The 15000-nt window shown below is 40.9% G+C and overlaps 2 protein-coding genes across 2 annotated transcripts in view; both read left to right on the top strand.

The window, feature by feature from the left end:
• LOC138010064 (fibronectin type III domain-containing protein-like) overlaps positions 1 to 3451 on the top strand; it is a 20309-nt gene extending 16858 nt beyond the window's left edge. Inside the window, exons 15-16 of the mRNA XM_068857028.1 lie at positions 823 to 904; positions 2200 to 3451. Coding sequence (XP_068713129.1) covers positions 823 to 904; positions 2200 to 2389 — 272 coding nt within the window. The 3' untranslated portion in view covers positions 2390 to 3451. The remainder of the gene's footprint in view (positions 1 to 822; positions 905 to 2199) is intronic.
• A 7406-nt stretch (positions 3452 to 10857) lies between these two features.
• The window catches only part of LOC138011727 (fibronectin type III domain-containing protein-like), a 45689-nt gene continuing 41546 nt past the window's right edge, over positions 10858 to 15000 (top strand). Inside the window, exons 1-2 of the mRNA XM_068858868.1 lie at positions 10858 to 10910; positions 11020 to 11097. The gene's annotated coding sequence lies outside the window, so the exon portion shown is untranslated. The remainder of the gene's footprint in view (positions 10911 to 11019; positions 11098 to 15000) is intronic.

Genomic DNA, 15000 nt, shown 5'->3' with positions numbered 1-15000 from the left:
GCGGTTTTCAATTGAGTGTCGAAAGTAATTAGCGAATTACTTTGGTTTTGCATTACTTCACTCAGTGATTGGTTCAAAGTTCTCGCGCCACTTTTTCAACCAATCAGACGTGAAACCAAAACCAATCGTGGCTTTGCGCGTGCACGTTTTCCCGCGCTTTGTGTCGGCTACGTGTAATTACTTCGAGTTTTGATTGGTTTACTGGATTGTCTCCGTCCTTTATGATTGGCCAACGCACTAACATGTCTTTTGAGAATTTGACTTTATCATTATGCAAAACTTGTGGGGCCACTTTCTGTTGTTTTGTACATCAACATGGTCGTCTCATCACGTGGATGCAAACCAAGAATTTCTTACTACTGTACTTTATAACGCCATTTTTAGCTTTAATTGAGGGCAAGTGAATAACTCAACTTTCCCACCGGACAAGGTGGTTTCAAGTAGTTCCTCTCTGGGGTGCAGGTATGGCGCAGTGGTGAGAGCACTCGCCTCCCACCAATGTGGCCCGGGTTCGATTCCCAGACTCGGCGTCATATGTGAGTTGAGTTTGTTGGTTCTCTACTGTGCACCGAGAGGTTTTTCTCTGGGTACTCCGGTTTTCCCCTCTCCCCAAAAACCAACAGTTAAATTGATTTGCTCCTTGTTAATTATTAATTTCAGTTTACAGTATCCCCAATTAGTGCTCCAGCGCTAGAAGGACTAGACACTTGTATAAAGTTCCTTTCCTTTCCTTTCCTTCCCTTTCTCCTGGCATATTTCGTTATCTTAAAGCCAAAGAAAGCTGGATAGCATTCTGAATGAAGGCATTTTGTTTCTTTTTAGTTGGTAAGCGTGAGACGAAGAGAGCAGCTCTTATGGATCGCGAACCTTATGACGAAGAGGAAGGAGCTTTCACTAATAATGGGTGAGAAGATTGTTTCTTTTAGTTTAATTTAACATCGTCATTATTATTATCATATGGCCCGTTCGGCCCCGCGCACGCTTCATTAGGGACCTTAAGGTCTATGACTGTGACGTCGACGAAAACATCGCCTCAAAATGTGGCTTTGCTCTGGTATAAGTCTTTCTTTTTGATAAATAATCGGTGCAATTGTCAGTTAGTTGATCTTTAGTTGTTAAGTGGATAAAAACAGTTCCTTCACATTGGATGCTCCGGGTTCAAATCCCGTCCAGGGATGCAACTTTTGCCTTTTTCTTTTCATCTGCTACCACAAGTCCTGGGACAGAGTAAGTCTAAATTGCCGATACTGTCATTCCAGGGAAAATTACGAATTGTCGATAATCGTCATTTCAGAGGTAGAGGATATGTTGGTACACCTTTAAAATCTCACACTACGCCCCTGGGGTAACGAGCAGTTCCAGAGTAAAAAAATTAGAATGAAAGGTTCACATTTATATGCTCACGTTGTCGTCAAATCCTCAAATTCGGTGATTTTACGTCGTTGTTATGAAGGGGCACCGCAAAAAAATGTGCTAAACTTCGTGCATAAAGTGCACACCTTATGTCCAGTAATTAGATGCAGGCCCAATTTTGACGACCAATAGGAAGTGTCCTTTTAAGTCTAAGTCTTTGCTACCTGGTGAGGTTAGCGTTATTTTTAGCTTAGCGTTATGTTTATCTTTATTTGAGGTGCAGCATTTGGCGAACACTTTGTGAGGTTAATTGTCTGAATTCCGAGACACGAGTGATGTTGAAGAAGAAGAGAGGCGGGACACTTCGTGACGCTTATTGAAATCCATGCGCATCTAATTGGGGGCATTTAGAGTGATTTTCAAATGAGTGTCGTAAAGCCAAAACCAAAGTAATTACTTTGGCCAATCAAAAAGGACGGAGACAATCCAGTAAACCAATCAAAACTCGAAGTAATTACACGTAGCCGACACAAAGCGCGGGAAAATGTGCACGCTCGGGTCACGGTTAGTTTTGGTTTCACTTCTGATTGGTTGAAAAAGTGGCGCGAGAACTTTGAACCAATCACTGAGTGAAGTAATGCAAAACCAAAGTAATTCGCTGATTACTTTCGGCAATCAATTGAAAACCGCTCTAAGTGCCACACGATTATAAATTTTCCTTCTTTTAAGAAATGGTATTATTGTTTTGTGGCGACCTCACCGTAGCGGCCGTCGCTTCTTAAACTCCCTAAAATCAACACTTTAACTCGGCTTTGTTGTCTTACGTATTTCCTGTTTCCATTTTAGCCGGACGGAAAACCCTCCACCGAAGTCCCCAGATTCTGAGCGGGACAGCTTGGATGACTACGGCGAAGGACCTCACTTCAACAAAGATGGCTCCTTCATAGAGGAATATGGCGACGAGAAAGAGGCACCCCCAAAAAAGAGAAAGAGGCACCCCCAAAAGGATCCTTCGGCTCTGGGCACGTTTGTTTGAGCCGTGTTTGGGTGGCTATAATTTTAGCGTTTTTCATTAACCCATGCGCTGGTTCTACCAAGGTTTTAAGTTGTTTGGAGCTAATTTGAAGGTTGAAATGTAATGATGCAGTCATTTCCTTGTAAAGCAATATGAGGTTGTGCATAAAAGTGATGGAAAATTTGAAGCGTAGTTAAACCACCAGCAGATGAAGGCGACGGTTTAGAAAGTTCGGATTTTATTAAATCATTCAAAGAACGCTCCATTTGCTTTGCAAAAAAAGGGAAAAACAAGCCATGCCCTCCTCGCCATCTTGCTGTCTTGTATGTATTTTTCTTTAACAATCCCTGTTACACATTTTTTTTTGGGTGGGGGAGGGTGGGAAAGGCTCTATCGAATGCTTTATACAGAGTAGTGTTCGTCTAAGTAGATTTGGTGTTCGGTAGTCTAGCCACGAATTTCTTCCCAAGAATGGAGCTGGCAAAAACTAAGTTATTTGTTCACCGTACCTTTTTAAAGTGTTCTAAAAATAAATTAGAGCGAGGCTAACACGGAAAATAACAAAAGGCGAGGTCTCGCAGACCATAAATGGCGTTGTCACGTCTTGTGCAGCAAAGAGTTTTGTGAATTGCATGACTCTTCTCACTGTCACGAAATCTCGTTGACGTCATGAAAAACACACATTGCTGATGCAAGCAGGAGGAAGTAAAGAATTTTTGCAATTAGAAATACAAAAGCATCTAAATAATTGTTTGATTGTCTTTCTTTTTACGACAAAGCTGTGTTGCTTGCTATTTGTACAAAGCTTTAAAACTTTCAAGTTGTTTCAAATCCCTTACACCATGAGAGGCAAAGCTTTTTTCAGTGTTAAGGTAAATAAACTGCCATATGTCAGTTTAAACTCATGTCGAAGACCGTTCCATCGTTTGATGTTTTAATGGCGTGCACAAAAAAAGGCTTCTCTGTTGACTTCTTCATTGTAAAAACTGTCTCTGAATTCTGAAGTCAAATGACGGGGCGTTAGTAATCTTGTCACCGCTTTCGCTTTTTTCCAGTGTTTAATAAAGAGAATAAAATACCTGTTTGCTGTCAAGTAAGTTTCATTGTTGTGGAGTTATGTCAAATTTAAGCGCCACGTTTGCCGTTTTCAAAAGAAAAACCTTAAATAACAATGACCACAATCAAGGTTTTCTGAGCTCGCGAGACTGAGACCCCCAGCAAACCATTGTTTTAACGGAAACCGCTGGTCAGCAACCTGGTTCTGGTCATTGCTGTCTAAGGTCTTCATTTTCAATAGGGTCTTTAAAGGGACAGTTTCACGGTTTTGCGCATGTTCAAGCTTTGGCGTTTTTCTTCTACGTAACAAGTTGTTTGTGGAATTAAAAGAACCCCCAAATCATTTTCCGTTAAATCAAACAAGGAAAAATTAGGTTTCGTGGTTAGATCGTTCATAACTGTCTCCTTACCGCAATTTTCTCCATAAACTCTCGTTGACTCACAAAACTACTTCATCGAAACTCGCAAAATTTGACAGGTAAAGATTTTTATTTTATGTATTTGTCTTTTTTCTACAAGCAATGTTTAAAAAGGTTTCGAGTTTTTGTTTTTATTTTGTGGGAACTAAATGCTCGAGATTAACAGAGTCCATTCCAAGTTGCCGTGGGTCACGGAATCCGCGCTCGCTTTGCGCCATTTTACGTGAAACGTGACACGGCAAGCCGGAGTTTTCCGTTTCAACGTCAGGCTGGCGCGTTCACACAAGTGAAAAACTGGAAACCGGAAGATCATCGCAACAGAAACCTTGCTAGTGTGGAAAGACCACATCGTGTTTACACTCGTGTGCAAGACATGCAAACTAATTTCCTGCAGTTTAAACGCACCTCTTCGCACTTACTGAAGAATTTAAGCAATTACCTGTTGTTACAGACACTTGAAAAAACGGCTGATTTTTGGTTATTATCCATCACGAGTGAAGTTGTCTCTTCGGCCTTTCTGAGCTCGAATTCAGGGACTTAACCGATACAATTTGGAAGTGTTTGGAAAGCTAAAATTTTCAATCGATGCTGTATTTTGATGGTAGTATTGGGTGGCCCGACAACCGGGGGTCATGGAATGGCAGAATTACCTAAAATTCTTTTTGGCATAAACGAGGCAACTTGAGAAGCACCAGACTGGCCCTCATCACATGCATATGGTTGAAGCACGACCAGAGAAAGAGGGTAGAACGAAGAACATTTCTAGCCTGCAGATACTAAGGAGTAGCCCTGGTTTTTGCTGTTACTGTAGACTTTTGGTTTGTGAACAAATTTTCGTCATAGAAATTTTTCGACAAAGTAGTCCTTTTTTTGCTGTTATTCTGCAACAAAAACTGGCCTTTTGTCAGTTGTTCTTGTCAAAAGAACGGTATATTGTAAATAAGAGAATACTAAGATCTTCATTTGCAGATTACGAAAGGCAAATTCTATATGATCTCTATGCAATAAGCGCATTCAAAATTTCTTCATATTCATAGTATAAAAATCTGTTTTTGAAAGATTTTCCTGCTTGTGCACATGAAAAACAACCAAGTTTTCTCTCCGATCTTCTTCTCATGATGTTCGCGGAAATTACATTCTGTCCCTCAATAAAGCTAGAACAACCAGTTATGGTCTTTAATATTTGTCTTTCTTACTTCAGTATCAGCTAAGTTATTGAATGCGCTACCCTATTTTATCCGTGATGACTGAGTTAACAGGTCTTAAAATGAGAATCCTGGCCGCATTTTTCATAGCTGCTTTTTTAAAAATGACTGTTTCTTTAAATATTTCATATCTAGTTATTTATCCGTATGGGCCTATGTGTTTTAGCTGTAAATGTAATGTCTGGAAGATATTAGCTCTTACATTACTCCGAAATTCGAGATGAATAAAAAAGTTTACGCCTGTGTGTATGTTACCTTTAGCAGGGCGCATGCGTGCACTTTGTATTGCGCGACTCCAGTGCTTACCATATGAGAGATAAAATGACTTTTGCCTTGACTATTTAGGCGATCGAAATGTTACGCTAGATTGTAATGACAAGGAAGGTCTGGAGCTGTGAGTAGGCGTGGGATTTGTCACATATGGTTTAGGGGCCGACATATCTCTCCCTCAATGCCGTAACGGGAGGCGAGGTCGGTAGCAGAAAGCAGCGAAGGGCCAACTGCGTCCAAAAGCGATCGCACGGGCCGAAATCACGGGATGACTCGTTTGGTACGACGCTCCAGCGCCACGTCTGGAGGTACTTCTCTGTTCTTTCTTGTTTAAGTAATGATCCGTGTAAGGTGGATAGCAATTTCCTTTGTTATGCGGCAACGGGGCTTCTCCAAATAGGAATGTTATCATTTTTACACAGAGAATGCATAAACCTACAGGAAGGCAGTTAACGCAATAAAATTCATTTACAGCCCACTTTGAAAGGTTGTTTTTTTGTGTTAAAAGATTTTGACCAATTACAAGAGTTGAAAACAAAAGCCAAGAAACGTTTACAATTTTACATGTTCCCCACATACGATTACTGTGGAATTCATTTAAACTGAGACCAGATGAAAGATGGAAGATGGTTGGAAAGTAAGGATTAGGATGAATATAATACTGCTTTATGAAGTTTTGTTAACCGTTTGCTGTTTAAGCCAATCAGAAGTAAGTACAGACAATAGAAAAGTTATCACCTTTTTGCATACCAATTGAATTCCAACATGTTCGTTGCCGTTGTTGCTATCGTTCTTATCTGGACCGTTTCTTAAACATTCCGTCAGCGCATGCGCAAATGGGCTGGCTCTTCGATACCTACCATACCAAAAAAAGATGCTGTTTTTTTTTTTTGTTACAAGGAATTGTTGACATTTCAGTTGACTGTACAGTCATAAACGTAGATGGAAGAACCTTGCGTGTCTGGTCTTCCGTAGACAGTGTGGGGAGATGCTTTCGTGCAGACTGGGACGCCTAAAATCGGCTTTGTTTAAAACATGGCGGTTCACGAGTGAAGTTGTCTCTCTGGCCGTTCTGTGCAGGAATTCCAGGACCTACCGATACAATTTGGGCAAGTTATGAAAGCTAAAAACTTCAATCGATGCTGTATTTTGATGGTAGGACTGGGTGGCCCGACACTTGATAAAAAAATCTATGAAATGACAACTGGTGGTCTTTCCTCGTCATGAAATGGCAGAATTACCTACAATTCTTTTGGGAATGAACCAGGCAACTTGAGAAGCACCAGACTGGCCCTCATCACATGTATATGGCTGAAGCACGACCAGAGGAAAAAGGGGGAACAAAGAACATTTCTAGCCAGATACTAAATAGTACCCCTGGTGTTTTCTGTTACTGTGGACTTTTCGTTTGTGAACCAAAATTTCGTCATAGAAAATTTGCGACAAAGTAGTCCTTTTTTGCTGTTATTCGTGCAACAAAAACTGGCCTTTTGTCAGTTGTTCTTGTCAAAAGAATGGCATAATGTAAATAAGAGAATACCAAGATCCCCATTTGCAGATTACAAAAGGCAAACTCTATATGATCTCTATGCAATAAGCGCATTCAAAGTTTCTTCATATTCGTAGTACAAAACTCTGTTTTCGAAGGATTTTCCAGTTACTGCATATGAAAGACAACGGAGTTTCCTCTCCGATCTTCTTCTCATGATATTCGCGGAATTACATTCTGTCCCTCAATAAACCTAGAACAATCAGTTATGGTCTTGTTTATCTTTCTTACTTCAGTATCAGCTAAGTTATTGAATGCGCTACCTTATTTTACCCGTACCGACTGAGTTAACAAGTCTTAAAATGAGAATCCTGGCCGCATTTTTATAGCTGCTTTTTAAAAAATGACTGTTTCTTTAAATATTTCATATCTAGTTATTCATCCATATGGGCCTATGTATTTTAGCTGTAAATGTAACGTCTGGAAGATATTAGCACTTGTATTACTCCGAAATTCGAGATGAAAGAAAGTTTACGCTTTTGTGTATGTTACCTTTAGCAGGGCGCATGCGTACAGCGCGCGACTCCAGTGCTTACCATATGAGAGATAAAATGACTTTTGTCTTAAATATTTAGACCATCAAAATGTTACGTTAAAATGTAATGACAAGGGAGGTCTGGAGCAGTGAGTAGGCGTGGGATTTGTCTCATATGGTTTAGGGGCCGACATATCTCTCCCTCAATGCCGTACCGGGAGGCGAGGTCGGTAGCAGAAAGCAGCGAAGGGCCAACTGCGATCCCACGGGTCGAAATCCCGGGATGACTCGTTTGGTACGACGCTCTTTTCTCTCTTGTTTCAACATTCCGTAAGCGCATGCGCAAATGCCCTGGTTCTCCGATACCTACCATACCAAAAAAAAGTTGCTGTTTTTTTTATTTTTCATTTTTTATTTTAGTTTTTTTTACAAGGAATTGAGATTTCAGTTGATTCTAAGGGCATAAGCGTAACGTAAGAACCGTGCGTGTCTGGTCTTCTGGAGACCGAGGTAAGAGATGGTTTCATGCAGACTGGGTCGCCTAAAATGCTCTTTTGTAAACATGGCGGTTTACGAGTGAAGTTGTCTCTCTGGCCTTTCTGTGGACGAATTCCAGGGCCTACCGATACAATTTGGGCAAGTTTTGAAAGCTAAAAACTTCATTCGGTGCTGTATTTTGCTGGTAGGACTGGGTGACCCGACACTTACAAAAAAACAATGAAACGAGAATCAGGCGGTTTTCCTTGTCATGGATTGGCAGAATTACCCAGGATTCTTTTCGAGCATGAACGAGGCAACTTGAGAAGCACGAGACTGGCCCTCATCACATGCATATGGTTGAAGCACGACCAGAGAAAGAGGGTAGAACGAAGAACATTTCTAGCCTGCAGATACTAAGGAGTAGCCCTGGTGTTTGCTGTTACTGTTTGAAAGTAAAAGTAGCCCTTTTTTGCTGTTATTCTTGCAACAAAAACTGACCTTTTGTCAGTTGTTCTTGTCAAAAGAAGGGTATATTGTAAATAAGAGAATAAGCTTCAATCGATGACAAGGGAGGTCTGGAGCTGTGAGTACGCGTGGGATTTGTCACATATGGTTTAGGGGCCGACATATCTCTCCCTCAATGCCGTACCGGGAGGCGAGGTCGGTAGCAGAAAGCAGCAAAGGGCCAACTGCGTCCAAAAGCGATCGCACGGGCCGAAATCCCGGGATGACTCGTTTGGTACGACGATCCAGCGCCACGTCTGGAAGTACTGCTCTTTTCTCTCTTGTTTAAACATTCCGTCAGCGCATGCGCAAATGGGCTGGCTCTCCGATGCCTACCATATCAAAAAGATATGCAATTTTTTTTTTTTTTACAAAGAATTGTTGACATTTCAGTTGATTGTACAGGCATAAACGTAGATGTAAGAACCTTGGTCTTCTGTAGACAGAGGTGGGAGATGCTTTCGTGCAGACTGGGACGCCTAAAATCGGCTTTGTTGTAAACATAGCGGTTCACGAGTAAAGTTGTCTCTCTGGCCCTTCTGAGCACGAATTCTAGGACCTACCGATACAATTTGGGCAAGTTTTGAAAGCTAAAAACTTCAATCGATGCTGTATTTTGATGGTAGGACTGGATGGCCCGACACTTAAAAATCTATGAAATGACAACCGGGGATCTTTCCTCGTCATGGAATGGCAGAATTACCCAGACGTCTTTTGGACATGAACAAAGCAACTTGAGAAGCACCAGACTGGCCCTCATCAAATGGCTAAAGCGCGGCCGGAGGAAAAAGTAGTGAGAAGAAGATCTCTAGCCAGATACTCAGGTGTAGTGCTGGTGTGTGCTGTTGACGTAGGATTTTCGATTTTTGAACAAGTTTTCATTATAGAAAATTCGCGACAAAGTAGTGGTTTTTTTCGCTGTTATCCTCGTAGCAAATTTCTAGTCAAAGAAACGGTATAATGTAAATAAGAGAATACTGAGATTTATATTTGCAAATTACCTGTCTTCTTAAGTCAAACTCTACATCTTTCTGCAATAAGCGCATTCAAAATCTTCTTATGCGTAATCTTCGCATTCAAAATCTTCTTATGCGTGATCTTGCGGAAATTAAATTCTGTCCCTCATTAAACCTAAAACAACCAGTTATGGTCTTAGTTCTTTTTCTTACGTATCAGCGAAGTTGCGGAATGCGCTATCTGATTTTGTGCGCACCACTGAGTTTACTGGTTTTAAACTGGAGAGTCCAAGACCGCATTTTCAACGGTGCCTATTCTTTTTAATTAATATATCTTTAAATATTATGTATTTAGTTATGTATCTGTATATGTTATGTATTTTAGTTGTAAATGTAATGTCTCGAAGACATTGGCTCTTGCAATTATTCTAAAATTCGAGATGAAATAACGTTTACGTATGTATGTATGTTACCTTCAGCAGTGCGCATGCGTGCACTTTGTAATCTGCGACTTCAGTGCTTACCATATGGCAGAAAAAATGACTTTTCTCTTGAATATATATGCGATCGAAATCTTACGCTAAATTGTAATCACAAGGGTGGTCTGGAGCTGTGAGTAGACGTGGGATTTGTCACATATGGTTTAGGGACCGACATATCTCTCCCTCAATGCCGTACCGGGAGGCGAGGTCGGTAGCAGAAAGCAGCGAAGGGCCAACTGCGTCTAAAAGCGATCGCACGGGCCGATATCCAGGGATGACTCGTTTGGTACGATGCTCAAGCGCCACGTCTGTCAGCGCATGCGTAAATTGTCCGGCTCTCCTATACCTAGCCTTCCAAAACAATTAAGATGCTGGCTAATTTTTTTTTTTTGACCCGACACTTGAAAAAAAACATCAATGAAATGAGAATCGGGGGGCTTCCCTTGTCAAGGAATGGCAGAATAGGCCAGTTTCGTATTCTAACGGTTCGACTGGATCTAGCATGAAATGAAGGCTAATGCGGGAAAATTAATTTGCATTTGAAAAGATTTGCCCGCATTAGCCTCCATTTCATGCTAGATCCAGTCCAGCCGTGAGAATTCGAAAATGGTCCATAAACCAGTGTTGTTTTCGAGCATGAACGAGGCAACTTGAGAAGCACGAGACTGGCCCTCATCAAATGGCTAAAGCGTGGCCAGAGGTCGCTTCTGCGAACTAGTTGTCTTAGGAAGATTTTCTGGTTGGGACTAGCTCAGTGGTCAGAGCAAGTCCGCCCAATCCAAACCTAGAGGGTTTCGAATCCGAATCGGTTCCCAACCCATGCTTTTTAAATTATCATTTTTTAATGCTCGCAAGTTAATAACAGCAAAAGTAGCAATGCGAAGGGAAAAGATGCAATCGCTATTTTGGTTTAAAGAGGGCTCAGACATTGTCAGCTTTTCCAGGCAAAGGCATGCGCCCGCCTGATGCAAAACCTGTTAGAAAGCATTGTTGTTTGCAGTTGAAGAATTATTTAGAAGTTTATACATGTACAATACTCTGAAAATCGCTGTTTGTTCTCTCACCTCTCTTTTAAGTAGTTTGTCAGAGTGCGAGAAACAACACTTCGCTGGAGAACAGTGTTTCACATCAAGTCGCAAATCTAAGGTAAATATTACTTGCGTTAGCAACATCGATTGTAGAAATTTATTCCTTCGATTTGCACTAACATTTCTCATTCTATCTGATTAATTTTAATTGCAATTGTTATTCTCAGGACCTCATCAAACTGGACACCAAATCTGTGGGAGAAGACATGAATTGATAATCTGGAGTGAAGTCGACAAAGCTAAGGGTATTAAGTAATTTAGAGTGAATGTTGGCTTGAAGCTTTAAAGTGGTACTAAGACCAAAAAAAAAATTTTGTTTTTCCTTTGGATTTCAAAACTATGTTAACTAAACACTAACTCACCCAAGTTTTAAGTTCTGATTTTAAAAAGACACCTGTTTATTTTAGCTGGAATTTTCTCATTTATTGGTCCGCCATTACTAACTTTAAAATCTTGAGAGAGCTTGGTCGAGGAGAAAATGACGTCAAACACGCACTAGTTTAAGAATGCAATGCGTGTGTACGCGGCCTAATTAATATGCAGCACGGGAGTTTCGGGCTTTCAGACTTTTCAACCCGTGTTTTGCATATATAATAAATTGCGTTTACACGCTGAAATTTTAAGCTAGTGAGTAAATGACGTCATTTTCTCTAGATCCAACCCTCTGAGGTCCAATCGGCCAGTTTTGAACGTGAGTAATGGCGGACCATGAAATCTAAAACTTACACTCAAAATAAACAGCCTTTGGATAAAATTCAAAGCTCAAAATTTTGCCAGTTAGGTGTTAAGCGAACACGCTTTCAAAATCTGAAGAAAAAAAGGAAATGATTTTTTGATCATAGTACCACTTTAAGTTAAATTAAGGAAAGAATAGCTGTCAATTTACAAGAGAAAGGACTTAATCCCAGTGCCAGCTGGAAACAATGCCTGGATCTATCAACCAAGATGAGAGATACTACCATCTTCGTGATGGATGGATGGATGAAATAATTGCATAGATATACAACGCCTTCATCAATAAAATTTTCTTTCCAAGCCACCATTACAGCATTGTGTGATCACAGTATGCCATTTGATAACTTGATGTGGCATCGTTGTCGGGGAAAACTATTCCAAACGTGTGCGCTTTTTCTAAATAAAATTGTCACGGGATGTTGACATCTCGCTGCGCCTTTTCTGCTGAAGAATTTGGAAAAATGTGATCACTTGATGCTAACTTTAAATCGCTGTACTTTTATTTATAAAGAGGAAGGCTTCACATTATAGGAGGCATTAAAAGTTGATAAAGAACGGTTGTCACTTCTGCGTAGCTCAAAGTTAAACGCGCAGTAGAGTATATACAAACATTAAGACACAGGCGTAAAACAGCATATACAAATACTAAGACACAGGTGCACAACAGTGTATAGAAACACTTAGAAACAGGCGCTCAACAGTACATACAGACAGTAAAACACAGGCGCACATCAGTACATACGGACAGTAAGACCCAGGTTCACATCAGTACATACGGACAGTAACACACAGGTGCACATCATTACATACGGACAGTAAGACACAGGTGCACATCAGTACATACGGACAGTAAGACACAGGCACACATCATTACATACGGACAGTAAGACACAGGTGCACATCAGTACATACGGACAGTAAGACACAGGTGCACATCAGTACATACGGACAGTAAGACACAGGTGCACATCAGTACATACGGACAGTAAGACACAGGTGCACATCAGTACATACGGACAGTAAGACACAGGCACACATCATTACATACGGACAGTAAGACACAGGCACACATTACATACGGACAGTAAGACCCAGGTGCACATCAGTACATACGGACAGTAAGACACAGGCACACATCATTACATACGGACAGTAAGACACAGGTGCACATCAGTACATACGTACAGTAAGACACAGGTGCACATCAGTACATACGGACAGTAAGACACAGGTGCACATCAGTACATACGGACAGTAAGACACAGGCGCAAATCAGTACATACGGACAGTAAGACACAGGTGCACATCAGTACATACGGACAGTAAGACACAGGTGCACCTCAGTACATACGGACAGTAAGACACAGGCGCACATCAGTACATACGGACAGTAAGACGCAGGTGCACATCAGTATATACGGACAGTAAGACACAGGTGCACCTCAGTACATACGGACAGTAAGACACAGGTGCACATCAGTATATACGGACAGTAAGACACAGGTGCACCTCAGTACATACGGACAGTAAGACACAGGTGCACATCAGTACATACGGACAGTAAGACACAGGTGCACATCAGTACATACGGACAGTAAGACACAGGCGCAAATCAGTACATACGGACAGTAAGACACAGGTGCACATCAGTACATACGGACAGTAAGACACAGGTGCACATCAGTACATACGGACAGTAAGACACAGGTGTACATCAGTATATACGGACAGTAAGACACAGGTGTACATCAGTACATACGGACAGTAAGACACAGGTGCACATCAGTACATACGGACAGTAAGACACAGGTGCACCTCAGTACATACGGACAGTAAGACACAGGTGCACATCAGTACATACGGACAGTAAGACAAAGGTGCACATCAGTACATACGGACAGTAAGACACAGGTGCACATCAGTATATACGGACAGTAAGACAAAGGTGCGCGTCAGTACATACGGACAGTAAGACACAGGCGCACATCAGTACATACGGACAGTAAGACAAAGGTGCGCGTCAGTACATACGGACAGTAAGACACAGGCGCACATCAGTACATACGGACAGTAAGACACAGGTGCACATCAGTACATACGGACAGTAAGACACAGGCGCAAATCAGTACATACGGACAGTAAGACACAGGTGCACATCAGTACATACGGACAGTAAGACAAAGGTGCGCGTCAGTACATACGGACAGTAAGACACAGGCGCACATCAGTACATACGGACAGTAAGACACAGGTGCACATCAGTATATACGGACAGTAAGACAAAGGTGCGCGTCAGTACATACGGACAGTAAGACACAGGCGCACATCAGTACATACGGACAGTAAGACACAGGTGCACATCAGTACATACGGACAGTAAGACACAGGTGTACATCAGTACATACGGACGCGCTCAAGAGCACATTGAAACGACAAGTTATAGGGGCACAATAGTAAAGTCAATAGGGAGTCATTCCTCCCTCCTGGTTACAGTTGATCGACCAAGATGAAATGATCGGCGAAAAGAGTCTTTTATAATCAGGGGTATCCAAAGAGACTATGGTTCTAAACCACTTAAACATAGCTTTGTTAAACGTATTTATTTAAACGGTAGATATAGGCATATTTTTATCTGTTCGGATTTCCTAGCTGAAAGTCTAGTGATATATATATATTACATATATATATATGGATCAAAACTTACTTTTTTCGAAAATTTCAGCCAGAAAAAAGGCTCCCGAAAATTCTAGGTGACCTTTTCGGGGTAAAAATCCGTTTAAAATGATGTTCGAAAATCCTAGGACAGGCAAGCAAGACATTTTACAATAAATGATCCGAAAATTCTAGATCTCGAATCGTTTTCCGAACAGATTTTTTCCGAAAATTGACGTTGGGTGCCCCTGTATAATTAGCTGTCTCTGGTAATGATAGCAGACTTCGGGCCTAATTCTAAATTTCAGCAAGAATGTTTCGGCAATAACCCGACCAATAATTTATGAGTTTTTGATAGCCAAAATTTCTATGTTTACCTAAACAAAAATAAATAATAAATAAATAATATTGGAAAGATGACTGAATTTTAACAAGTTCTTCTACTTTTAAAACCAATTTTTATACTGACGTACAGGATGCCTTCATAGAGGGAATTTGCATGTTAATGAAATGAAGGCGACAATATAGACCCTATATATGCAAAAATGGCTGCCTTTAAATTATTCTTTTGTTCATATTCAAAATAGCCCAACTAACCTCGTTCGGGATAACAAATTCTTTAGAATTTTTGTCTCAAAAACGTGGTTAGTTGGGCTATTTTGAATATGAACAAAAGAATAATTTAAAGGCAGCCATTTTTGCATAGGGTCTATATGTTTAAGGAATGGCAACGCCAGAATGCAAACCTACTATTCTTTGAT

This window comes from Montipora foliosa, chromosome 7 (genome assembly GCF_036669935.1).
Source record: "Montipora foliosa isolate CH-2021 chromosome 7, ASM3666993v2, whole genome shotgun sequence".
In the NCBI taxonomy this organism is placed as follows: domain Eukaryota; kingdom Metazoa; phylum Cnidaria; class Anthozoa; order Scleractinia; family Acroporidae; genus Montipora; species Montipora foliosa.
Note: the sequence above shows the minus strand (reverse complement) of the source record. Positions and strands in the feature narration are given on the sequence as shown.